This window comes from Pithys albifrons, chromosome 16 (genome assembly GCF_047495875.1).
Source record: "Pithys albifrons albifrons isolate INPA30051 chromosome 16, PitAlb_v1, whole genome shotgun sequence".
Taxonomy (NCBI): Eukaryota; Metazoa; Chordata; class Aves; order Passeriformes; family Thamnophilidae; genus Pithys; species Pithys albifrons.
In genome coordinates this window covers 9,601,533-9,626,115 of record NC_092473.1, presented here as the reverse complement: position 1 = coordinate 9,626,115, position 24,583 = coordinate 9,601,533, and the positions used below count along the sequence as shown (strand labels likewise).

At 43.0% G+C, this 24,583-nt stretch overlaps 1 protein-coding gene across 7 annotated transcripts in view; it reads right to left on the bottom strand.

Annotated features, from left to right (window-relative positions):
* EEF2K (eukaryotic elongation factor 2 kinase) overlaps positions 1–24,583 on the bottom strand; it is a 30,149-nt gene that overhangs the window by 4,114 nt on the left and 1,452 nt on the right. The window contains exons 1-18 of one of the 7 annotated variants that reach the window (XM_071571347.1): positions 22,805–23,030; positions 21,852–21,984; positions 18,529–18,850; positions 16,709–16,759; positions 14,935–15,035; positions 13,353–13,413; positions 12,550–12,587; positions 9,981–10,152; positions 8,841–8,990; positions 7,242–7,374; positions 6,316–6,443; positions 5,533–5,734; positions 5,197–5,264; positions 4,432–4,509; positions 3,574–3,636; positions 2,220–2,354; positions 1,159–1,347; positions 638–762 (exon numbers count right to left, since the gene is read on the bottom strand). In XM_071571347.1, coding sequence (XP_071427448.1) covers positions 638–762; positions 1,159–1,347; positions 2,220–2,354; positions 3,574–3,636; positions 4,432–4,509; positions 5,197–5,264; positions 5,533–5,734; positions 6,316–6,443; positions 7,242–7,374; positions 8,841–8,990; positions 9,981–10,152; positions 12,550–12,587; positions 13,353–13,413; positions 14,935–15,035; positions 16,709–16,759; positions 18,529–18,771 — 1,937 coding nt within the window. In that variant the 5' untranslated portion in view covers positions 18,772–18,850; positions 21,852–21,984; positions 22,805–23,030. Of the gene's footprint in view, positions 1–637; positions 763–1,158; positions 1,348–2,219; positions 2,355–3,573; positions 3,637–4,431; positions 4,510–5,196; positions 5,265–5,532; positions 5,735–6,315; positions 6,444–7,241; positions 7,375–8,840; positions 8,991–9,980; positions 10,153–12,549; positions 12,588–13,352; positions 13,414–14,934; positions 15,036–16,708; positions 16,760–18,528; positions 18,851–21,851; positions 21,985–22,804; positions 23,032–24,583 lie in introns of those variants that run through there. The other 6 variants (XM_071571348.1, XM_071571346.1, XM_071571350.1 and 3 more) reach the window with 6 other exon arrangements.

Genomic DNA, 24,583 nt, shown 5'->3' with positions numbered 1-24,583 from the left:
GGTTCCCTTAGGGAACAAATGTACTTTGCACTGGAGGTTCACAATCCAGTTTTGCACTGGCTTTCTCAGGGTCCTGATGCGATCCAAGCATTAAGACTATGCTCTTGGGAAATTTCCATTCCTACTTTTATTATGAGGAGCAGTGAAAGACAACTGTGACAAATACTTTGTTCATCTGACTGTATTTCATTTATAGTCACTTCACAACTTCCCCTATTTCTTTTGCTCCACAGCTTCATTTTTTTCCCCAATTCCAGGATTTTCAACTATGCAACTCTCAGTGAAGGAGAGTTTTATCAACAACTTGAGAGTAAAAAAAACCCAAACAACTTGGCTACCATAGGGCAACCCCAGTATGAGGGCTAAGCTTAAACAGGCAGGTGGATCCAACACACATGCAGTGTCCAACAGCAGAAATGATCTCTGATTTTCTTTCGGTATTGATATATCATGACCTAAACCCTGCTTTTACTCACACCTGGGTAAGCTCAGAGTAACTCCACAGCACTGCTTTGTAACATCACTTACAACATAACAGCTCTTTATGTGAAGGAAAAACATGCAGCAAATGTTTCTCCTGCCCTCCCCTGCCCCCATGGAGTACCACTGAGTTAAATTGCCCAGCCATGCACATTACCTGTCTGCACCAAGATTTACACCTGTATCATATGCTCTTGCTATCAGAATCATGGAAGGCCGGTCTCCAGCTTCTGCTGCTCTCAGCAAGTAATTAAACCCTTTATTTCTGTTCTCCTTTGTGTCCTAGTAAAACAAACAAAACCTTTCAAATGGATGTTTAAATAAAACCATCCCTTCCTCCCTCTAACACTAAATGGAGATTCTCCAAGTCAGTAATGGCTGCAAGTGTTCAGTGTGTCTGAGGAACAGGCACAGTCACAAGAAACAAAGCAGCTAAATAGTGAAGATGACTTCAAAAACTTCCCAAAGGCTTGCAGCAATTTCCTGACAAAAACAGAAAGAGGCAGCAATTTCTGCCATTTTCTCCAAGTCCTTAATTACAAAGTCATCTCTTTTCTCTGAAGGGCTACAGAACACCTAACTATAGTTACTGTTTCCTCTCCATTTCCCACTGTTATTAATGTTATTTTTACAAGGCACCACAAATCTGCATTTTGGCATTTTCTTTGATCTGTTTACCTCCAGAGTGACCTCGGAAAGAATGTGATGTGGCAGCTGAGAGCACATGAGCCCTAATGCAACGATGGCCTCCAGCTCCCCACAGTCTGCAGCATGTTCCAGGTGAAACAGGGCTGACTCCTGATCCCATTCTGTGTCCTTCTCACAGAAACGCCCAGCCTCGTGGTAGCGAACCATGGCCAAGTGAACCTGGAGCATGATGGCACAGCAAACAGACACAGGTATTCCATGAGGATCTGATCCTTCCAAAGCCCTGAGCCTGCCCTTTACCAGGGGCATGTCCTGGCACATCTGCTGGGGCCTTGGAGACCTTTAGGAGAGTGACAGCTGAAGGCACCCAGGCTGACACTGCAGCCAGCAAGGCCAACAGCAGTGACCAGGGGGCACAGGCTTTAATGCACAGCAAGGGCCCTCCAGGGGAGGAACTAACCCCAGGCATAAAAATCAAAAAGGTTATCAAGTGTAAAATCCTCACATCACTGATTATCAGAGGGGGGCAGGATTTCATTCCAAACAAACAATGGGATTTTGAGGGGCTTTTTGACTTCCATTCCCATGGGAAAACCTGGTTTCTTCTCAAACCACATGGTTTGAGAACCTCTAAGGCTCTCAGGATGTTCAGGAACATCTACACAGTGTTTTAGGTGCAGGCTTAAGCCCATACATAAACCCAAACTTAATTCACATTTGCATTCCCTAGAAAAGCCTGGAGTAAAAGAGTTGGGCCATGCCTTGCCTGTGTGCAAGGTAGGTGGGACAGGCACACCATATCCTACTGTATCTTCCCTGTGGGATGCCAATGGAAAAGCAGACTAACCAACAACTAACTGGGTCCTTCCCAAAGCAGCCCAGATGTTGCAAATCCAAAAGCAGATGGAACTCATGGGTTCCTGAGCTTAGATGTCCTTCATACAGTATGGTTAGCTGACAGAAAGCTGTAGGTATGTTACTTATTTTCACCTGCACAAATAAACTCATGCATGAAAACACTTCTATGGAAGTAATAAATACAGGATGTTTCTTTCCAGTGGGAAAAAACAGAATTACTAGATCCATCCTACCTTTCCAAGGACTGACTTCCCAATTTTCTTTTCAAGTTCTAGTGTATTGAGCCTCTGAATTTCTTGGGCAACACAGGATGGTCTGTGGACATGAACTCTGGAAGGGTTGTACAGATTCCATTTCTCCACACTGATCTGAAATATAAAATAAACTACTATCTATATTCAAAATTAAATTTTTCATACATATGGATCACCATCCAGAAATCAAACGCTCCATGAATATTGTTACTTATTAGTAAATACTGTTATTTAAGACACAGCTTTCAAAAGTCATGTTAGCAGCTGAGTAAATAGTTATTATTCAAAATTAAAGAAACAGAGTACAGCCCTGTATTTCTAATCCAAACATCATCACTTTGCAGTGAATCATCTTTAAGTTCTGAATCAGCAAAATAGTTACTAATAAAACCAAGTTACTGAATAGTCACACTGCAAGTACTGAGGTTATTCATGCACAAAAAAATTAAACCCACACATTTATGATCAGAGTGTCAGTTCATAACATTTTAAATGGTGCTTGCATTCTAGAACTGTAGAAAAATGAGAAGTAACAATGCAGAGATGACAGGCAGATACATGCATTGGTGTTTCTCAGGAGGTGCAGCACAAATGAGAACAGATTTTTCAACGTAACTGGTGGATAGGAAACAGTAGCCAAAAACAATAGAATGAAAGTCTTTGGCAGTGTACAGGGGAAACACAACAGGGAAGGTTATTGGCACAGACCTTCAATCTGTTAAAGCTGTTTCAATTTCCTGAAACAGCAATATATAGTAATTACAAGGAAACTCTGAAAAGTCTATCACATAAATTATTAATTGTTGTCAAAGCTTTCTTTTTTCTTTCCTTGCAGAGGAGTTATTTGTTTAAGTTTATAGCCATAGACCAATTATCAGAAGTTATATTTTGTAAAAACATACAAGAAGGCCTGGTCTTCCCCTAGCTCAGTGAGATACACAGTGGAGAAGAGCTACTGTCACCTGTTTCAAACACTGCATGTTGGTAAGAAATCACACACCCACATCTAGGATGCAATTCTAAAAATGAAGTGCAGAAAGGAAATATAATCTAATTAGACAGAAAAAAAAATCCACAGAACTACAATTATTTTTTTAAAGTGAGAAACCCATGCAACAGAGGGGATAATTTCTTTAACATACTTCTTTAAGAGGAAAATAAAGACAAAACAAAAAAGGAAATAACACAGAGTGGTAAATTGATATTAATAAACATATTCTGCAGCTGCAAAGGAAGGGAAACTGATTTAGTGATGTGGTTAGATGGCAGATGAGTGGAACAAAGGACATACAGCACAGCAAATTCAGTGTGTGAACATTTCTGCTTCATTTACCCTTGCAGAGCTTCCCAAACTGTCTTCATCAGACTCCTGTCTCCGGTTGTTGTTTGAATGGCCCTACGTTAATGTAAAGATTTACATAATTTAATTTGCAGCACCTGCTGTGTGCCAGTTATCCCTCTAGACTATTCCCATCCTGCAGAATTAATACTGACAATGACCAAAATCATTTCCACCGGATCCTTTTCTTTCAGTGCTATCACAATACAACAACAAACACACCAAAATGGTAAAGCACATGGCACACACAGGCTGCCATCCTGTGAACTGGGGATGCCATGACAAGTACCTTGCTGCTTCAAAGGTGACAAAAGGAGTGGTATCTTTGGAAGCAGTATTCTCTTTCCTGTCTTCTAATTAAATATCTTGTTAAGATCTTCAGGTCAAAAAGTATTTATTTAGAAGTTTGTATTTTAAAGGAGTAACCAAATAACCCACAGGAATTCTAGAGTTGCATATTATTAACTGAAAACAACATTGAGTTCTGTGATATTCAAGCCATATAGAGAGGGTAAGAGTCTGAAAGAAGATCATATTCATTGATTCCATATGACAAGAAGGTGGATACATTGTCCAAATGCAATACAAAATACTTAGAAAACCCCCACAACAATATGCAATCAAATATATTTTTTTGAAATTAAGCTCCTTATTACAAATTGGTTTTTTCCTGTAAATGTCTCATTCCCAAAATGAGTAAGTAATTTTGCAACAGGTGGAAATTTGTCTGTTCCTTTGTTTACAAAGTCTAGATCAAGAGGGATAAAAAAATTAAGATTCTTCTACAAAAAGCAGAAGAAAGTTCAAGTATGAACAGGCCCAACCCTGCTAAACCCAGAGTCAGGTTCTTACCCTCTCCCTGTGATCCAGATCTTCCATCTCACTTCTCTTTTCACTGGGGTATCCACTGTCTCCACCATTTTCAAAATCCTAAAGAAGACAAGAACAAACAGCACAGGATTAGCACTGCCCTTTGCAAGAGTCTCAGCCTGACATTTCCCACAGAGCAAACCTTTTCCTGGTTCAATGGAAAATACTGGATGAAAATGATTGTATGTTGTGCTACCTCTGACAGACAGAGCAAGACTTAATGACACAGAAGGTACTGTCTGAGATTGTCTTGTCTCTCACACATAAGTAAAATAATAAATACATTAAGAAATAAATCAAGGACATGAGTATTTTATCAACTCAAGGTCCAGCTTTGGGAAATGCCCATTTCACCTCCTCAGGTGAAATTCAGTAACATCCCATGGCCCCAGTATTTGCAGAGGCCTAATCCAAAGGGATTCTGCTTAGCTTTCATACCACAACGTTTGGCACAAGTGCCCAAGACACAACAGGCAGGTGGGAGAACAGACACGCACTTTAATTACATGTTAAAATACACCAGAAGCAAATAAATTTCTGGTGGAAAAAGAATAATGAATACTATTTTAAAATAAAATGTTCTTCCTTTACAAGAAACAGCAAATGCATAAAGGCAACATGAGCTGCAACAGTGAAATTAGGCAGAGCACTTTTATGTGCTTTTACTCAACAGAGCTTTGGAGAAGTCCTTTAAAGACACATTCATTAGGGAACTGCAGTCTCACTTTCTGTTGGGAAGACACTCACCCTTTGGTTATCAAGCTGTTCATAGTCTTTGTGAACCAAGTTATCAACTTCATTGAACACAGGCCAGTCTAGGAAGAAAAATATTTCCTTCTTATTGCAAGGATAACACGCTTGAGGAGAAAACTTTAGATATCATCACTTTACTGCTGTTTTTTCACAGAAGCATCCATGCGTTAATTATCTATAAAGAAGTACATAGTTTTATTTCTGCTCAAAGAGGAACACTAGAAACAAATATTCTGGACTAAATCAACACACTTGTGTTTTAAACTAAAAAAACCACAAGCCCCTGTCCAACACCCAGGCCCCCCCAGCCAATGAACGAGGCTCACTCACTCAGCACGTCCACCCTATGGCTGTGAGGGGTCGCTGAGGACGGGGAGCAGGGCAGGGAGTCGAAGGCCACGTCGCTCAGGCTCTCATCCCCCGAGTTCTCGGACAGGCGGCACAGCAGGGGGGGCCGACTGCCCGACACGGTCCGCACGCGGCAGCTGCCGCACTTCTCCTCCGTGCCACGCAGGATGGTCTGCGCAGAGTCCTGGGAAAACCAACGAGAAAGTCCCATGAATAATCCTTCTGTGTGTTCTAATCAAGTCAACATGAATGTTCATTAGGAGTCCCCTATCAAAGAGGAGGTCTGAATATGCACATGGATATGGAATTATTTGCTTTGAAAAGTTCTGCACCCCAACAAAATACCAAGTCCTGGCATTTTACCATCAGAGTGAGTTCTGTTTAGGACTGAATTTCATTCAAAGTGTTTCATCAAGTCCCATTCCCACTAAAATCAGCTGAAACTGAGATTAGTTAAAGACAAGCAGTTCTATTTTTTTTCCTATCCAAATTAGGCTTGTGAGATACAAAATTTATTAATGATTTCAGCATTCACAGATCTGCTTTGTTCTAACTATACATCCTGTTAGAAGGTTCCTTGTTAATTAAAGCTACAGCATTCAGGGACAAGTATGGACAAGTCAGCTTTAAACTGCAACATTAGTGACTAGGTGCTTTTTACCGTCCATGTAAATAGCATATTTCAGTTTTATTTACAGTGTTTTTCAAGTTAGGATAAGGTAGATGTACTGCTTAGTTACAACACTTTTTTTATCAAGGACTTACAAGTAATTTTTTATTATAATCCAAGGCACCCTTCTCTTTGGATGAAAGGTCAAATGGTGCAAGCCCCATGCTTTTGCAGATCTTGTTGCAGAAATGAGAATGAAAGAATAAGGCCATACCTCGAACACCTACAGCATTAAAAAAACAATTGAAGAAAGGGTTTACCCAAATTTTATATTACAGTTTACTTATTAAAAGCTAGAAGTCCCAATGCTTCATAGAAAAAGCCAAGAGAAACAAGGAGAGAAAATGTTTGGCAGCACACACAGCTCAATCAATCTCTATTTTACTTTAACACCTGTAAGACCTTATCTCTCTCCTTCACAAGACTTAAAGGAAGTCTGAAAAATCTTCCAAAGCTACATGTGCAGAAGATACAATAAAAAATGAAATGGCTGCATCACTGAGAAACATGCCTGAATTTGATCCTGCTTAGAAAACTTGCTCTGTCTGAAAAATCTTCCAAAGCTACATATGCAGAAGATACAATAAAAAATGAAATGGCTGCATCACTGAGAAACATGCCTGAATTTGATCCTGCTTAGAAAGCTTGCTCTGTCCCATGAACAACTTCATGTATAGACACTTGGAGCTTTGAAAACATGTAGCGCTCATCTCCCCACATTCAGCTGTATCCATTCCTGCCATGTGGCAAGGAAATTAAAGGCCAGGATTATTTCTCTCACATTGCAGGAAGCTCTTTAGTTTTATTACTTGTTTAAGAGTAGGCCAGGAGAGAAGACCCAAGATCAGCTCTCATTTGAAACCTGCCCTGGTGTGACAGCTGGCCCGTGCAGGGACTTCTTGCAATAGAACTTCCTGCAGAAACGTGGCAGCTCACCCAGCCCTGCAGGGGCTACTCAGCAGAGAGCTGGGAAGAGAAAAGAGGCAGCCATTAGCATGTCAAACAGCATCACTGATCTCACCTAGGTTGCCATCTCCAAAATCTGTGCCATTCTCTGTATGGATCTGAGGGTCTGTGTAAAGATCTCCAACTCCCTGGATATCAACAACAATGAGTTGGTGTCCTGAGCGCTCAAAGGTGAAGTGACTGAAGGCCTGGAAAGAACCACAGAAGATGTCTGAGAACCCTGTCCCTTGATCTACTGAAGACAGCAACCTGTTATAAATGGGAAGAGAAGTCTGATAATCCTGGTAGGGAAATATAACTGGTATGAACACCATAATGAAAGCAGCAAGACTGAACACATGTAGTAGCTCATCTCTCCAACCTGCTCTGACTTGCAGATGGGCTGAAAGAGGTGGGGTGAAAAGCAGCAGGGAGAGGAGATTGCTTTATTCCTCCTTCCTGTACTAGAGGTTGTTTTTCAATACAGTCTTCCCCTTCAGTGGTGGGAAGCTGGCTGGCAGAGGGAGCAACAGTGAGCTCTGAAGCCAGTGCAGAGTAAGTTCTGTATAAACATTCTGGCTGTGCCTGTGGATCTGCAAGCTCTGCACCTCTGGGACACTGCTTCCTTCTGCCAACAAACAAAGACCAGCCACATTTCGAAAAAAAATTAGCAGCATCCCCACAAATCCTCCTTCCCCTATGGAAGGTCCCCCTGAGGGGCTGCTCTGTCTCTACATTTGTGTATCAGATAACGAAATGTACATTTGTAGTCTAAAAGAACCTCACATTTCAAGAATCAGGTATAAAAAGCCCTTCTGTTTAGCATAAAGCTGAGATATTAGGAATCTTCTGGGAAGGCCTCCAAGAAAGTGCTGCCAGGCCTGAAGGAAGTGACTAGTGGTGATAGACAAACATTTTACTGCAGCAAGCACCATGGAACATTTTGTTCCCAACCTGTGAAAGCACAGCACTGATTCAGACAGCCCAGAACACAAATTCTCTGCTTACACTAAGCTTCATGACAAATACCTTTAGAATAGTGGAAAAAAATGTAATGAACAAAACTCTCAAGGGCCAGTAAAACACTCCTTTGCTACGCTGACCACTCTGCATTTTTCAACAGCATTTTAAAGTTCTTTTACAAGATTCAAGAATAATTTGAAATCTGTACTTGTATTTCTATATGCAATCTCAGATTCAGCTCTTCAGAGGTTGTAGCTGAAAAACCCCACATTCTTATGTGTAAATGGCCTAGATTTGTTATTTACACCAGCTGGGTATCTGCCATCTCCTTTGGTGCATTATGTGAGGCACCAAAAACTATTCAGTACATAGTAGATGAGAGATCTCTCTCACTGACTTAACTTGAAAAATGTTTGGAATATTTCAGTGCCTGCAGTTGTAATTAAAGTCAAAGGGCTCAAGGTTTCCAAAGACTATTAACCCTGTTCAGCTCCACTAAAATCAACAGACACTGAAATGCAACACAGCAGCACTCAGTGCTTGAAAGGACAGGCCCCAAGTAAGGGGCCAACAAACTGCAAACAGAGAAATTAATTTGGCATTGTACTGGAGAGCCTGCAGTTTCCTCTCTTGGCAGTAATGCAAGACCTCTGGATAGAGCCAAGAAATTCCCTGCAGCAGACTCTATGGGAAGCACAACACAAAGCCTGACTTGCGGAGTAAGACGAATGTTGTCGTCTCGCACAAATCCAGAATTGGAGTTGTATTTGATGTATTTGCCCTCAATGTAATGTTCCAGATGAAAGAGAGGCTTTCCAGGTCTGTTCTTCATCTCAACAATACAGGTCTGTACTATATCCACCTGGGGAGGGAAAGAAGATAAACAATGACTAACAGAATACTGCCTTCAGATCACAGTGTGTGTGAATCCTCCAGCTGTGAAAACCTTCCCAAGGCAAGAAGCAGAACAATTGCAAAGATCCATCTGTTTAACAAGGGGGTGGGGAAGAGTCACATGCTTCCTGGGTTACTGGAGGAATTCCATAAATTAAAAGCAGACACTACAGCTTGCTTCTGCAACAAATCCCTCTGAAAACTTCTTAGCAAGTGCTGGCTTTCTATTTCGTTTTGTGGGTACCTTAAGACTACACTGAAAAGAGTCTGTACCCAGAGAGGAAATCTCACAGTCATTACTGCACAACCGTCACAATTCTATCACATCTTTCCCACAACATGCCATTTAAAACTTCTAGATTTCTGGATTCCTCTCTGTGCACTTCACTCTATATCTCACCTTGCTGCTGTGAGACAGGCAGTTATTAACTAACCCTCACATGGTAGGCAATGCCCATACCCCCCTCATTTTGGCTATTAAAATTTTTAAGGCTTCCAGCAGGTTTCCAGCTCTTCTGAAACATCAGTACTAGTTAAATGTTTGGATAGGTTGACAGGATTTAAGCATCTACCTTCCTGGAGCACTAACAGTTAAGTGCTTGCTGAGACTGCTGCTGGCAATAAATTCTGTGACATCTCCAGTTATCTCACGAGCAGCTGGGCACACATCTCAAAGAGCAATACAAACACCATTTTATTTTGGTCTTCAGTCAACAGCTGAGAACAGTCAGACATTCACAAACACACACCCTCTAATTCTGGATGTATAAAGCAATTTCTGCATTTACTTCATTCAAAATAAACTATCATTTAATGGAAAAGGCAGTAGGGCATAAGGAGCTATGTAAGCATTTAAATGCAATGGAATGTGAACAAGTAATTCCTCATAAATTCAGTTGAAACTAATCCTACAGGAGAGCAAGACTGCATTTTTGCTTGGTGAGGTGTTTGAAGGTACCTGTTTCGGTGGCTTGTGCCGGTTGTACTCTTCTCCCCAGAGTTTTGCTTCCATCTGCAGTCGGACATCCTCAAAATACACATCCCTGCTCACACTCTCTATGTACTGCTTGGCGACATAGTTATAGGCACCTTTCCAGTTCTGTGTGTGTAAGAAGTTGGACAGCTTTTTCCTGAAAGACAAATTGTTGGTGAAAGGAAACCCAAGAATTTTAATTCAATCATCCATTTCTTTGCCTGCATGGACAGAGCCAGCCCCAAGATCAGCATTACCCTCAATCCCTTACCAGGTATTCTGGCTGAAGCACAGGTCGGGCACAAGGGAAAATTAAACATCCCATGGGAATGGCTGGGACATGCCAAACTGTTTGGTTTGGCTGCAGCTATTTCTACTCTGGACTTTCTCCTTTTCTCACTTCCTTTCCCTCCTGGTTTCCTTCAAACCAAGAGTATGAAGAGTTGTTCCACCTCAACACTCTGTTCTAATGTCAACAATTATTTGCTACAGAAATTAACAGGGAGTGGCATTTCAAACATGAACTGAGAGAAACCTCTCCCAGGATAAGAGCAAACTGCTGCCTTCTTAACACACCACAGTGACTATCCCCCATGCTTCCAGGAGGAAAACTGCACCTGACACTTCTTATGATACAGCTTTTACCTTTTGTTGATGTGCAAATCTTTAATCCACAGATCCCTCAAAAGTGAGGGGGATATGGTGTGTAGCACGGGAAGACTTTGATAACAGTGGAAGTGTTGGCTGCCAACAAGTGCATTAAGGAGGTACCTTAATTGGTAGCAGCACTCAAAACTCTCAACCCTTTCCCCTCCTTCCCTTCCTCTCTCCCTCCCAAGATTTTGGTGCAGAGGTCTTGGAACAGGGGACATTGTACAGGCCAAGCAACTTCAGCCTGTCTGTCCTTCTGCAGGGATGGGCAGACAGCCACTGTAACAGAGGCCTTGGAAAGAAGGAACATGGAAGCCATGTCAGAATTTCAGCCAGGATCTGAAACCTCCCCAGTTTTTGAAGAAACACATTCTTCCACATAAAACAAGGCAGCTCATGTTTTTCTAAATCCAGTTCCTCTGAAGTTCATGGAGCCACATGCAGCTCATGCTCTCACTGTCATGACTAAAGACTTGCAGAGTTACAAAAACCCAGAAGAGAGAGCTCCAGATGGGAAATATCAGTGCACTGCTGAGACTTATGGAAAATCCAGCAGTAGGAAGTTGACATACAAGTCATGCTTTCTTTGCACAGGAGGTTAAGGCAAAGCTACTAATAAATTTCTGTTTATGGCATTACTCAAAATACTGTGTAAAGGGGAATTTGGTAAAAAAAAAAAGAGCTAAAAGCAATGTCAGCAGGCTCAAATTGTTACTTCCTGAGCTTCATTCACCACTGTATCTATGTGGCTTTGCAAAAACACAATCAGGAGCATGAACTGATACTGAAACAATGCCAAAGTGGAGCATTGAGGGGTTACTTTCTTCCCTTTTGCTCAAGCTCAAAACATCTCAGTTGGTTAAAACTTGGTTGTAATAATGCCAAGGTCATGGGTTCAATCCCCTGTCTGGGCCACTGACTTAAGAGTTGGACTCAATGATCCTTGTGGGTCTCTTTGAACTCAGAATAGTCTCTGTGATCTTGTTCTGTCATTCAGGAGTATCTGTCTTTCCAGAAGTGAAACCAGACATGAAATGCAGTTTCTCTGGACTCCACAGCTGGGAAGAAGGGGAAACATTTTCCAAGAAATATTTGTTTCCACAGCCTGGAAAAGGTGGGACATTCTTCTAGCACAGACTGGATGCTGATGCCCACAGCCATATTTGCTAACACTTTTCAAGGAAAGGAAAGTTCCTCCTCTGTCTTCCCCCACAACCTTCTGGAAAGCACAGCTGTTGGGTGTTCAGGTTCTGCTTTACTCAGAACAGGATTACTCTCATACATGTAATCCAAAGTAAACTCTGGGAGGATAACCTTCTTCACTGATGGAGGCTTTCCAAACTGAGACTGCACCATCCACATATTCTTCCTCCTTTTCTCCACCTACCTATACGCCTCAAGTTGGTCTCCATGCTGCCCACAGCTATGGCCTCATATCACATGTTAAGATACTTTAGCACACTAGGAACACAGAAAGTAGGTGGCTGTTTCTGTACTTCTATGAGTATTTTGCCTCCAAGAGATGGCTGAAGTAGCGTAAATTTATGAATTGCTAATTGACAGGCTGATTATACTTGCTAGGACTGGACATCATTGCATGTTATCCATCCCACTGCAGTTCCAGTATAGGCAATGACTTGACTTTCCAAAGCAAGCTCAGAGAACACCTGTGTCACACCTGCTTGTGCTTCCCTTCAGAGCACATCCTTCTTGAACCCCACTTCCTGGGCTGTGGCTGGAGTCACAAACAGGAATAAACCCCTCAGCTTTCCCTTTTAAAAAGGCACAGCAGGGAGCTCAAGGGGACTCGAGAGCTTTACAGAACTTCCACCACATGTGAGTGAAATTCCAGTCACCACAGAAGGAAATACTGCATGGAAGCCAACAGTCAGCAGATACTTACGTCCTGAAACACTCTCGCATTGCCCCACGGCCAAAAGGCTAAGGAAAATAAAAACAAAAACCAAAAATGTTAATTTCTAACCAGTAAGAGACACAAAATGTTTTCTCAAAGAAAAGTGAAAACCCACTGGCAGTGCAAGCAGGAATCCGGGGAAAAGACATTTGGAATAAGCCCCCCCTCAACATCCCATGGAGAAGACATGATATGTCTTTCAAATAAGCTGTTTAAATTCTCTCTCCAGCTGGGAGTCAGCCCTGTGTGACTGCCTAGAGAAGTTGGCTTGGCACACCTCATGCATTTAGGCTTCCATGCAGGATGTGCCCAACAGAGCATCATCTCCCCAGATGTCAGACACTATGCCAGTGGTACACAAACAGCTCCAGGATTTAACTGGGAAGTGACAGCAGCTTCTACCCTGACATACAGAAAATTCAGTTGGATTTCATTCTAAGAGCAGAAATTACTTGGATGCACACAAAATAGTAGCCCTATTGTCAGGCAGGGAAATGATGCCAGCAGGAAATGGGAGGGGTGAAAGGGAAGGAAAATCACTGGGGATGGAACAAATGCCTCATGTTCCTGACAGGGAAGGGCTGACTCCATTTTCTACTCTACCCTGGGGAGAAAAAGCTGTTGAGACACCACAACATAATGAATGGGCCAAGGAAATTGAGACCAAGGAGAAAAGAATTACATTGAGACTTCAAAAATTTATGAGGAAAACATCTTGCTGCCACTACTCTGTAACAGAAAGGAAATGACAAACTTGCTGCTAATGAACATGAAGGACAGTGTGGTCTTACTTGTGAAGCCATCTTGATAAGGACTTCATCTTCAACCCAGTCCCCAGTAACTGCATTGTACCTGCAAAATCAGATGTGTCTCAGAAAAATGCAGAAAAAAATCCTCCTATTCCCAGCACCTCTCCTTCCTTATCTGTAACTGATGGACACAAAAGCTTCTACTCTTCCCACCACACTCAGGCCCTCCTTATTTCAGACAGGAAAGCAGAAACATGCTTAGCTCTTTGAAGAGATGCAGAATCCTCTTGACAACGAACAGATTCCACTGCAGAAGCTACACTTCTGCAACACTATGAATCAGGCTGTATCTGTTTTGAAGCTAAATCTCCTCTGTGATGCCTGGGCAGCACACTGGGGGCAAAAAGAGCCTTACCAAGATCTACATACTGGGCAGGTGGTGTCCCCCCCAACCTGAGCTTGAATAAAGCTGGTTCTGGCTGGGTATCTGCCCTGGGGCTGTGAAGGATGTGAGCAGAACACAGTGGGGCCAAGAACTGCCCAACACTGCATTGAGGGAGGAGCAAGTCTCTGCACAACCCTGTGGTAATACGAAGAGTACAACTGTGGTTTCTCCCCACCCCCTTAACTCCCAACACAATAAAAGCCAAATCAAGAACCACACCAACTGAGTCACCAACACATGATTGCTTCCAGCCTGACTCCCCCAACCTGCAGAGAGTACCTCATGTAAACAGACACTCCACGTACCCCCTTACGTATTATCTATCACCCCAGTCTGCAGCAGATAAAAGTGGTGGAAATAAGAATATCACAGCTACCTCTTTTTAACAGGGTATTTAAGTAGCCCTAAACCAATACTATCACTTACTTGTATTTTAAAATACACAAACTATTTCAGGGCTGTGTGGCTGACCAGGGACAGATGCAGTGTATGGGGAAGAGCAGCACCCCATGACAGTGGTAGGTGACTGGGAGAGAGGCCTCCCCAACACTGATGTTAAGTGGTGATTAAGTGGCCTCTAACCCCTACCCCTTCCACCCAGAAACCCATGTCAGCAGAGTAAATATTGTGGCAAAGCTTGTGTTAAAGCACTAAAACCAGTTTAATGGCCAAACTCAGTATCAGCACGTACACCACACTGAGCTATTCTGGGCGTTACAAGGATTTAAATTCCAGCCACATGCAACGACACTGCACAGTCCAGCAACACTGGAGCTGCTATTCTGGGAAAGGCACGGAGTGGGATGTTGCTTTTTTTCTAAACTATTTAAACTAAGTATGCTGTCTCTTTATTGGGATTCATTTCCTTATTAGATTAAGTTTACAGCACTAATAAATCAACCAGACAATACTTTTCAGCCTTGTTTTCTGTCTACATGCTTAGAGTCCTGGATGCTGCTTAGGTGGGAGAGAAAGAGGGTGACACTGGTTTGCTGAATGGTGTATTTCTCATGATGGGCAGTATTTACAAACTCCCCTGGGAGACTGAGTTAAGACACTCACTTTGGGTATTATTGCAAGTTTTTCAGCCTTGTAATTACAGAAAATCTGCACTACAGAAATACAGCCCTTGCATAAACCAGCAGTTGTGTTTAACATCAGCATCCAAAGCCCACAGACCTGTAACGAGTGGCGTGTTCCGTCTCAATGTCCTCCAGGTGAAATTCTGCCCACGGATCAGGCATGTGTTTGGCTTTCTCAATAGCATGTTTCCAGGTTTCCTGAAGAGGTTACAAACTAGCAGTTTATTTACAATCACCAGCAGCTCACAAAACCAGCATTTTCTAGAGCACATCAGGATCCCAATGCTATGAAGATGTGCAACCACACCAGCCCTCAAAGCACTGCTCAGGGGTACCAAAGACCACTCTGACCTTTCATAGTTTCAATTATAATGAAACAGTTCAGGTACAGAAATCATCAGGTTTCAGTTCCATTTGCACTGCTGTAAAGTTACTGAGAACAGAATCTGGTACAGTATATACCAAATATAATTGTAAATATCTCTAACAGTGTCTATATCTATACAGTGCAAATTGCAATAAGGCACACCTAGCTGATATTAATTCACTCTTACTGTTTTGGTTTGTAACTTTATGTACCTAACAGCATGCATATGTGTAAGCATAAAACAGTCCATTAGCAACAGAGCTGATATGGACTAAGGAAAAAGTTCTGCAAAATCCAAGGCCCAGATTGTGCTCAGCATAAGAAAGAAGAAATTAGAGTGTTGTATAAATTAATTATAACAAGTCCAGACAAGTAGCTATTTCATTGTTCACCAAGTCAACAGTAAAACACCAAAGTAGTTTTCTGGAATATAATCTTTCTCTATCAGCCAATTTGGATGCTTTTTTCTTAATGTTTTGATCTCCATCTCCCTCTCTTTAAACTGTATTTTTCAAGAAAACTGGAGATATGATTCTATCATGTGCCAAATGCCTTCTGCAAGGTGAGTAGGAGAAAAAGCACTCTGTACCCCATCAGCAAAGAAATACTGGGCTCTGAGCTATTGCTACTGACTCTCTGGTTGAATTTCAAGTGTGCAGAAACAGCAACTTGTATAATTTGGGGATTTTTTTCTCCCCCACCTCTGGAATTTAAATCAGTCACTTGAAAAAAATACATTATAAATTTGTGTCAGCAATGACAGCAAGGAAGTTCTTGAAGCAGCTGAGCTTTTAAATTGATCATGTTTATTCTGAATTTCAGCTGTTACTTTGCATACCTTGCAAATAATTCAAATGCCCCCCTTTCTGACAATGATGCCACAAAATGAACACAATACTTCAATCAATAAAACAAGTTTAAAGGTCATGCTGAGAAAGATTTCCTACATTTCATAAGTAAATGAAGTTGCCCCAGGTCATGCGATGACAGACATTTCATGTGGACCTGAGAACTTCCACACTTAAATACAAATGACAGAAACAGAGACAGCAACAAGTAGAATTGCTTGGTCAGTCATCTGTGTCAATTCATTCTTGAGTAGATTTTCTCTCCAACAGGTGATCTGTGTCCATGCCAGGTAATAATTTAAATCAGTTAATTACTTGTGTTTGACCTCAAGAGGTGCTTTGCACAGAAGCTGTATTCTCATCTTCAAACAAACAGAAATTGCACCTCATGGAAATGGTGCTACCAGTGCAATTTTTCTCCTGCTGGAGGCATGTGGCTGCCATGCAGTAACATTTCAGGGCAGAGGACAAAAGATGGGTATTATCTCCCTTTTCAGTTTTGACTTAATGACTTCTATGGGCTGAGGCAAGCAGTTCTCCCAGACAATAAAATAATGAACAAAAAAGGTCCATAAAAGTTAAAAAAAAACAACCAACCAACCAAAAATCATAAGGCATCTATTAGATATGGTGTTCACATTTTCTTTTTAACCTACCCGACCATGGTCAACCACAGAGCCATGCTTAGAACGATGCTGTGTGTCATTCTAAAGGGTCCATGAGAGACATGAAAGTAGGAAAATACATGTGATAAGACAAATGATTGACAAAGAGTCTTGGTTCTCTTTGTTAATTTAAAGAAATAAAAATTTCCAGTTAAAAGCCACTCTTCAATTTATATTCCTAGTTTAAGTTCATTCTTAGAACATCTGGGAACAAATCTATTGAGGTAAGTTGGCAATCTTTTTTAGTGGAAAGCATGCATTAAAAGGGTCTTGCCTATTAATTAGCTAATTAAACATTGCTAAATCCTGTTTAAAGGCAGAGAGTTAACAGCAACTTTTCTGTCTCTGCATTCTATTACCAATGGCCCACACTGCCCTTAGCTTTGGGGTCTGGCAAGCAGACTCATCAGACCAGGCTGTGGGGGTTTAAGAAGTTATCAGTCCTGGCTGTCTGCTTCCACATGTTGGAAGTCACCATTCCTGCAATTTAAGCAGGAGATGGAGACTTGTTCGCTCCACATCTCAACACAAAGCATTTAATCTGTGATAGGAGCTACAATGCCAAACTAGACATTGTAGAGACCAAAGCATGGGCACAAACGTTCTGCAGAAGCAAAGTGAGAGCTTGGGAAGGAGGAAATAATTGCAATTTCTGAACTTCTTATCAGTTTTATCTCAGGCCATATGACTCAGAACTTGCACTGCAAACCCAGAGGCAAGTGTTTACTGTGTGCTAAAATGCACACACAAATGAAGACTAAGCTCCCTCTCAGGTCTTAACTTTCTTAGCATAGAATACACCAACATCTGGCCCCTTTCTATACTAAACTTTTGCTGTTCACCTTCCTTGGGAATATGTACCCTTTAATGTTTCTATTAACTACCTTTGGTAAAAATCTTACTGAGACAAGCCAGCTTCTCTTTAAATCTGTTACTTAATATGTTATCTGACTGAAACAGCCCCCCTGGTGTCCCTTCACAAATAAAGCATGCATTAGGCATAACCCAGATGTTAGAGTATCTATTAAATAAATGTTAGTATTTCTAGTAAGAAATGTGTTAATAAAACACATTAAATCCTAGTCTAGACAAACTCTAAGAGCTGTGCCAGTTTACCACAAATGGTGTCTATTTGGAGTATCAAAGCTACAGAGTGGGTGTCATTTGCATTCTGGAGGCTCCATTTCCTGGCCTGAGCTGTGCAAAGGGAGCCGAGTGAGAAGGGACACACTGCCAAGGAAGGACCAACTACGGCCCCTCTGACCTCCCTGCAATGTTGTGGCTGCTGTTCATCTCAGAAAGGTCAGATACTGCTTGAGCACCCTGTCAGAACTGCTGCCAGGGTCACACTTCATGCCCGAGCATGAGTCAGCATGGCAAAAGTTCCCTAAGCGCAATAAAAACTTACCATTACAATTTTACCATTCACAATTTTATTTGTCCAACTAAAAATATTACGGATTAGCAAAATCCATAATAAATTATTTTCTGACAGGCTCCAATTTAGCTTGCAACAAGTGTATCACCTTTTGAGTGCCCCAGTCAATGTACTGCTTTGTAGATGGTTTGATCAGAATGGCAGTGAATCGTTTGCCCGGATGGAGCCACCTTTGCAGAAGAACTAAAAGGGACAGTAAGCAATTCCATGGCAGTGTCAGACTATTGGCTTAATGGAATTAACTGCAGGTCTGGAAAAAGATAGATGTGCTTTTTCACTGAAGTGTTAGTTGCAAGAGATGAAGCAGTTAGAGAATGTCTCGTGTTAACAAAATAAAACGAAAACCTTATGGAAGGCTGGAGCCAACACTTACCTTAAAGCTAAAGCTTCGAGGAGAAGAGCTTGAGCTGTACTGCTCAGTTTTTGCTAAGCTGTTGTAATAATTGTCTACTTTGGTACTGGCAGACTTGTTAGAAACTGGATCATCAGTTATTGGACAGATAAAATAATTGTCTTCATCATCACTATCGGCATCCAGATAATCCCCAGAGTTCTCTGAAGTCGTCCTGGCATTATCAATCCCTTCCATACGAAAAATAAGGTCCTCATCTGCCATGTTTGCAGGATGTTGGTTTAACTCCTGCAAGGATTGAAACACCCACTATTCCAAAGCACATGCAAATGAAGGGAAGAAGCTGAGTGGGAGAGAAAAACAAAGAAAAGGATTGTTATCAAATGCAGAAACCGTGCATGAAACTGACATCAGCATGCTGGTAGGAAAAAACCCCAAAATAACACATTTGCATATGGCTCTGTAAAAGTAATCCCCAAGTACCTATGAGTAGTTTTGAGCACCTCAGTGCCAAAGCTGGGTTTTCAGAAGGCCTTTTGGTTTTAACTTGCTACTGGACTTAGAAAAAGATAGGAGCTAGTATTGGTCTATACTTGGTTATCTCCTCTGCCAAATGCTTTTATTCTTCCTTATGCAAAATGCTGAGTTTCACAACACTAGTCTTAAAAATGTGAAGAGAGTTTTACCCTGAACACCACAGTTAGATTTTCAAATTTTTTCAGGATCGGTCTTCTCAAGGATATTGCAAACAAATTATCAGTCAAATGAGTTAGAGCATTGTTAGGACAACACAGTAAAATTTTCCACTAACAACAAGAATTAAGTTGCCTTTTAGCTCCATACAGCCAGCAGTCCACAGTGGAAAGCACACTGCTGAAAGTGCAGCACACTGCAGAAAAATGAGGTGGAGGAATGATCTAAGCCCTTGGAAGAAGTGGAAGTTTACATAGATACTCTGAAAATATTGGCACCTACCAAACAGAGGATTAGTGAGAATTTATAAAATTTAGCCCCGAAGCTGGCTGAGCAACAGCACGTTATTTAAAACAGACACTTCTAAGTGTCACTTTGTTTAGTTCTTCACTTGACTAGCAAAATCAGAGATTTTCACACAGCTAGCCTAATAAAACAACCATAAAACAGGGGTTTCAGTTTTGCTTCACTGTTATTCTTCAGCCCTTTACATATTCAGCCTTCTTCCTCCAAGAAACAGGAAGACAAATGCACTCCCACAGCAGTATGCATAGCTGCAGACCTTACCCCACAGTTACTGAGAAATGATCACCACAGAAACAGTGCTGTAACATATGGCAGCTTTCACCAGCAACGTCATCGTGTTGGTTCCTGCCTTTCCAATGGATGCAGCATTCCCACATCTCAGCCAGCAACACAGGCAAACCCAGCCCTCCATGAGGCAGCAATAGCTGTGCAAAACCACTGCTGGGGGAGGTCTGAGCCACCTCACCTCACTTTGCCCTGGAGCAGCTTTGGAGTGCTCATGTAACCTGCTCCTCTAGCAAAAACTGAGAGCTGTCATTTCTGGCAGGGGACAGGGGAAGGCACCCTCAGCCACCACCGCTTTTACCACAATCATAACTATGTAACAAATATCTGAGGTTACCCTGTGCTGCCTGTCAGCACACACACAGCACATGCCAAACGATGCTCCAAGGACATGACTAATCCAGGATCCAGCACAGCCTCCTCACCCACAACTGCTGCCCTGTACTCACTCCAGCTCTGCTGGCACACACACACCGACAGAGCCGCAGGGGCCCACGGTGGCCTGAGAAGTAGCAGCGACAGGAATACAGGTTTGTGCAGCACTAAGTGCAAACATGATTCCTGTGACTTGCTGTGCAAACCAAACATTGTCACACAAAAAATCAGCTTCTATTTAAAGCTAATGGTGTTTGTAAAAGTCTCTCAGTTTTTCTTGGAACTGCATTTCTTGTGAAGTACTTGTGGTGTTTACTTTGGAAGTGTGCACTAAAACCAATCCTCATATAACACACTCTTTAAAACAAATCCAATAACCAAGCTTTAAACTACACAAACACTGCTCTAAACCTAATAGTTTGATGAAAAGTCTTACAAAAAAGCCTATGCTTCATCCCATTGCATTATGGCGTAAAGTTGTACCTTCTAGGAATTGCTGTTACTAGTGCTGCTGTATTTTGACCATTTAATCTATAATATCCATTACAGAAGCTTTCCTAGGGCTAAGCAACAAGGAGATTCAGACTGCACTGAACCAAGCCTGCATATTCACACACAACCCATAATTTACACCTACCCACTCCAATCCACTTTGAAAATTTATTCCATTTTTTAATCAACATTCTACTATGGGATTCAAAAGTGAAGATAATTTGAAATACAGTCACTTATCATATCTGCTCAAGTCTCTATTAATTTTTGTGTTTTCCCAATACCGGTTTCAAGTATTTTTCTTTCTCTTGTCTTTAAACTCAAGAGCCACACGACCAGGAAGGGCAGGTGAGTTGCAAGGACAACTCACTGTGCTGCCAAGCCCCGTGAATATGTGAGCACAGATCAACAGAGGGGAAAATCCACATCACATGTTTTGACAGTGCTGTCAAAACATGACTTCTTTCTTGCAAGGTGCCTGTTGTTACAAAGCACTGTTGGGTTGGTGGGACTTTTTAAAAAGCCCCCACAGCTGCCTCAGAATCTAAACTTGCCTTAATTCATCCCAAAGACGTGTGTTATAGGACTTCTCCAGTCATTAACAGAAGGGACAACTGGAGCATCTCCAGCAATTCCTAACCCAACATTTCAGCTCAGACACAGCCCTCTGCACCTCTTCAGCACAGGACAGGGGCACAGGAACCGCCCTGTAACTGAAGTCCCAGCTTCTCTTGTAGAGAAGCATTAAAATAAGAATGACCCGGCTATCTCTGGTGTAATACTAAATCCTTTTTGGTTTAATACCACATCAGCTAAAGCCATTTAGCACGACACCTGAAAGAGTAACCAGCAGTTTTTTCTTAAAAGAGAGAAATCACCTTGCAGATTGACATTCTTTTAAAATACTGATTAAAAATTTAATCTAAGCAATTACAGACTGTGCAACTTAGAAAGTATTATTTCCTTTATGAACTACAGACAGTTACATAACGTGGTCCAGAACAACCCCACTAGCTCTAGCTACGTTAATGTCCTGTAGCACACTATGAACTACTGTGTGTTCCAAACACCCAACTGACCCTCACAAAGCAAATGTCAATTCTCATCTGCACCACACTGCAAGAAAACAGGTTTTGTGAGTCTAGATAAGACCTGTGACCAAAAACAAGATAAAAAACCCAGAGATATCTCACCTGTCTACCTTTGAAAACCTTGTCTTACCAAGGACAGATCTTCTAATGAGCAGCTTTCCTGCAGGTCCCTTCCAGTGCGTCACTACTGCAAACACCATGGCACAAATCACACTCAGTTTGCCTGCAAGCACAGCTGGGATAATGATTTCATGAGCCTGAGTGTTAGAGAGCAACGATGCAAAATTCATGAAGCAAATGGGTGAGTTTGTCTGCACCAGTTCAGAGTGTGAAGCATTTGAGACCCAAAATCCTGTGCAAGGAAATATAGTGAGGCTTCAAACACAAAATGGCTTTTAAGAGCTACAAGCAGTGAAGCACAGGAACCCTTTCTGATTCAAGTCTATGCTTCTGCCAAACATGCAAATAAATACTATGTTACAGTACCCAAAAGACGGGCATATAAAAAGGGCAGAAAAGGAACTTTCAATACAACTTTAAAATGCCCTTCCCTTGCCATTAATAGCCCTGTCATTTCAACTGGCTTTAAATACACCGGGAAATTACCTATCGATGACTTTTTCTAAGCATTTGCTCCGTACCCCACGGTATTAATTAAGCCCATGCCTCATGTGTATCGAGGCATTTGAAAAGCCATGCAGGCAGGAGCAGCGCTGGGGCCGCTCAGGCTGTCCGGGCTGCGGGGTGTCCACAGCTCTGCCCGCACACGTGAGCTGCTCCACTGCCACAAACGCCACTCGGGGCTTTTAGCGGCATGCACCAGAATTGCGTGCACTGTCCTGCACAAACACACGGGCGAAACGCTGAACTCCAGGTGTACGCGACCATGTACTAGATTATTTTTAGGCCAGCGCAGAGGCTTGGCCGCCGGCCTTTGGCAGGCTCGAACCACCGCGCTGTTCATTTCATTCCCCGCAATTAAACCCGCCCGTTCCACGCTCCGCGGACAGCCCGGGGCAGCTTCCCAGCCCCGCCGGGCCCGGCCCCGCACCTACCGGGTCAGACAGCGCAGACACAGAACCCTGCAGAGCGCGGAGCGAGCCCGCCGTGCCCGCTGCGGGAGCGGGAGGAGAAGCCGCTCCGCCGGAGTGAGGCGGGCACGGACCGCTCCGGGTGAAGGAGGCGGCAGGCGGGCAGCAGAACCGCCCCGCCCGGAGAAGAAGGCTGGAATCAGGCAACAGAACCGCCCCGCCCGGAGAAGAAGGCTGGAATCGGGCAACAGAACCGCCCCGCCCGGAGAAGAAGGCTGGAATCGGGCAGCAGAACCGCCCCGCTCTGCGGAGGGAGGCGGGCTGTGGACCCGCCCCGGGGAAAGGAGGCGGCAGTCGGGCAGCAGAACCGCCCCGCTGAGAGAAGGAGGGTGGAATAGGACAGCAGACCGCCCCGCTCTGGGAAGAAGGCGACAATCGGGCAGCAGAACCGCCCCCGGGCAAGGACTCTGGAATGGGGCAGCAGAACCGCCCCGTTGAGGGAAGGGCCGCCCCTCACCGCCCTCCCGCTCCCCTCAGCGGCCACCTCACCCCAGGGTGACGCGGGGACACTGCCAGACACTTTATTCCTGTGAGAAAACAGGTGAAAATGTGGGGAGAAGCCCCGCCCAAACAGCACCGGTAGGTGTTGGCGGTGGGGGCTCCCGGGGGCGGAGCGGCACCCGAATTCCCGTTGTTTGTGCTCCCGGGGTGTCCCGGCTCGGGAAGGCCCCGCCGCTCGGCAGCCCCGAGGGCAGCACGGGGAGCAGCGGGGGCAGCGACTGCGGACCTGTGTGCAGCCCAGCTAAATTAAACGGCATAATTGCACATTTCCCCATCATAAATGTCAGGATTATGCACCAAATTTCAAGTTCTGAAGACTACATTTCCTCAAAGCACTCACATTTGTGTTCTTCCTAAAATACTGGCTTTCTAAGCTGAAAATGTCCATGTTTAAGCTTTTCCTCAAGCTAGAATTTGTGGAAAATAGAAACAAAACTCTTTATCCTTTCATGAGTTACATGGAAATTATTGTAAATAAGTTCTGGCTTAATTGTATTACTTGGCACCCTGCAAAGAGTCTGCCTTTTTTACTGCTGTTCAATCTCTTATTCATGTAAATAATCCTCATTAGTGCTTTTTACCCTGAGCAGGGGTTACAGAACCGGCACTGGAATATGTGAGCACGTCCTTCCTGACAGACAGACGGTCTCCTGTGGTGTCACAGACTGAAAAATGCACAATCCCTGCACTCTCCACAGAGGAACACAACAGAGAAACACTAGTGCTAGTGCTGAGATAATCTTCAAGGGGAAGATTACCAATATTTAATTAAAAATACACAGAGCAGATGCTCTGACTCTCTGCCAGGAACACCCACCTGCCATCACCACTACTTACATAAGTTAGCTTGGGGACTGGAGGGAGCAGGACGTGTGTGCAGGAATGCTGACTGCAATTTGAGGGTGCTTGGAATTTTGTTGGCAGTTTCCAGCACCATGCTGAGGGTGCAGCCTTCATTTGAGAATGGAAAGGTGAAATTTCACTGAACCCTCATTTAATGCTGCTTCCTACAGGCACATTTCTGGGTACCCTCAAATTCCTGCAGACCTTTTGCTCAAATTAAACATGTTCACATTTGTGGTTGTACAGAAAAACCTCCTGTTATCTCCCAGCTGCAAATCATGGTGGTAAATATTAATAATTATCAAAAACTGAGCACATTTTCCCCATCAGCACCAAAACTTGCATCTCCCCCTTTCTCATTGTGTGGGCAGCCCAGCTGAGCAGCCTGGGGAGAGCAGC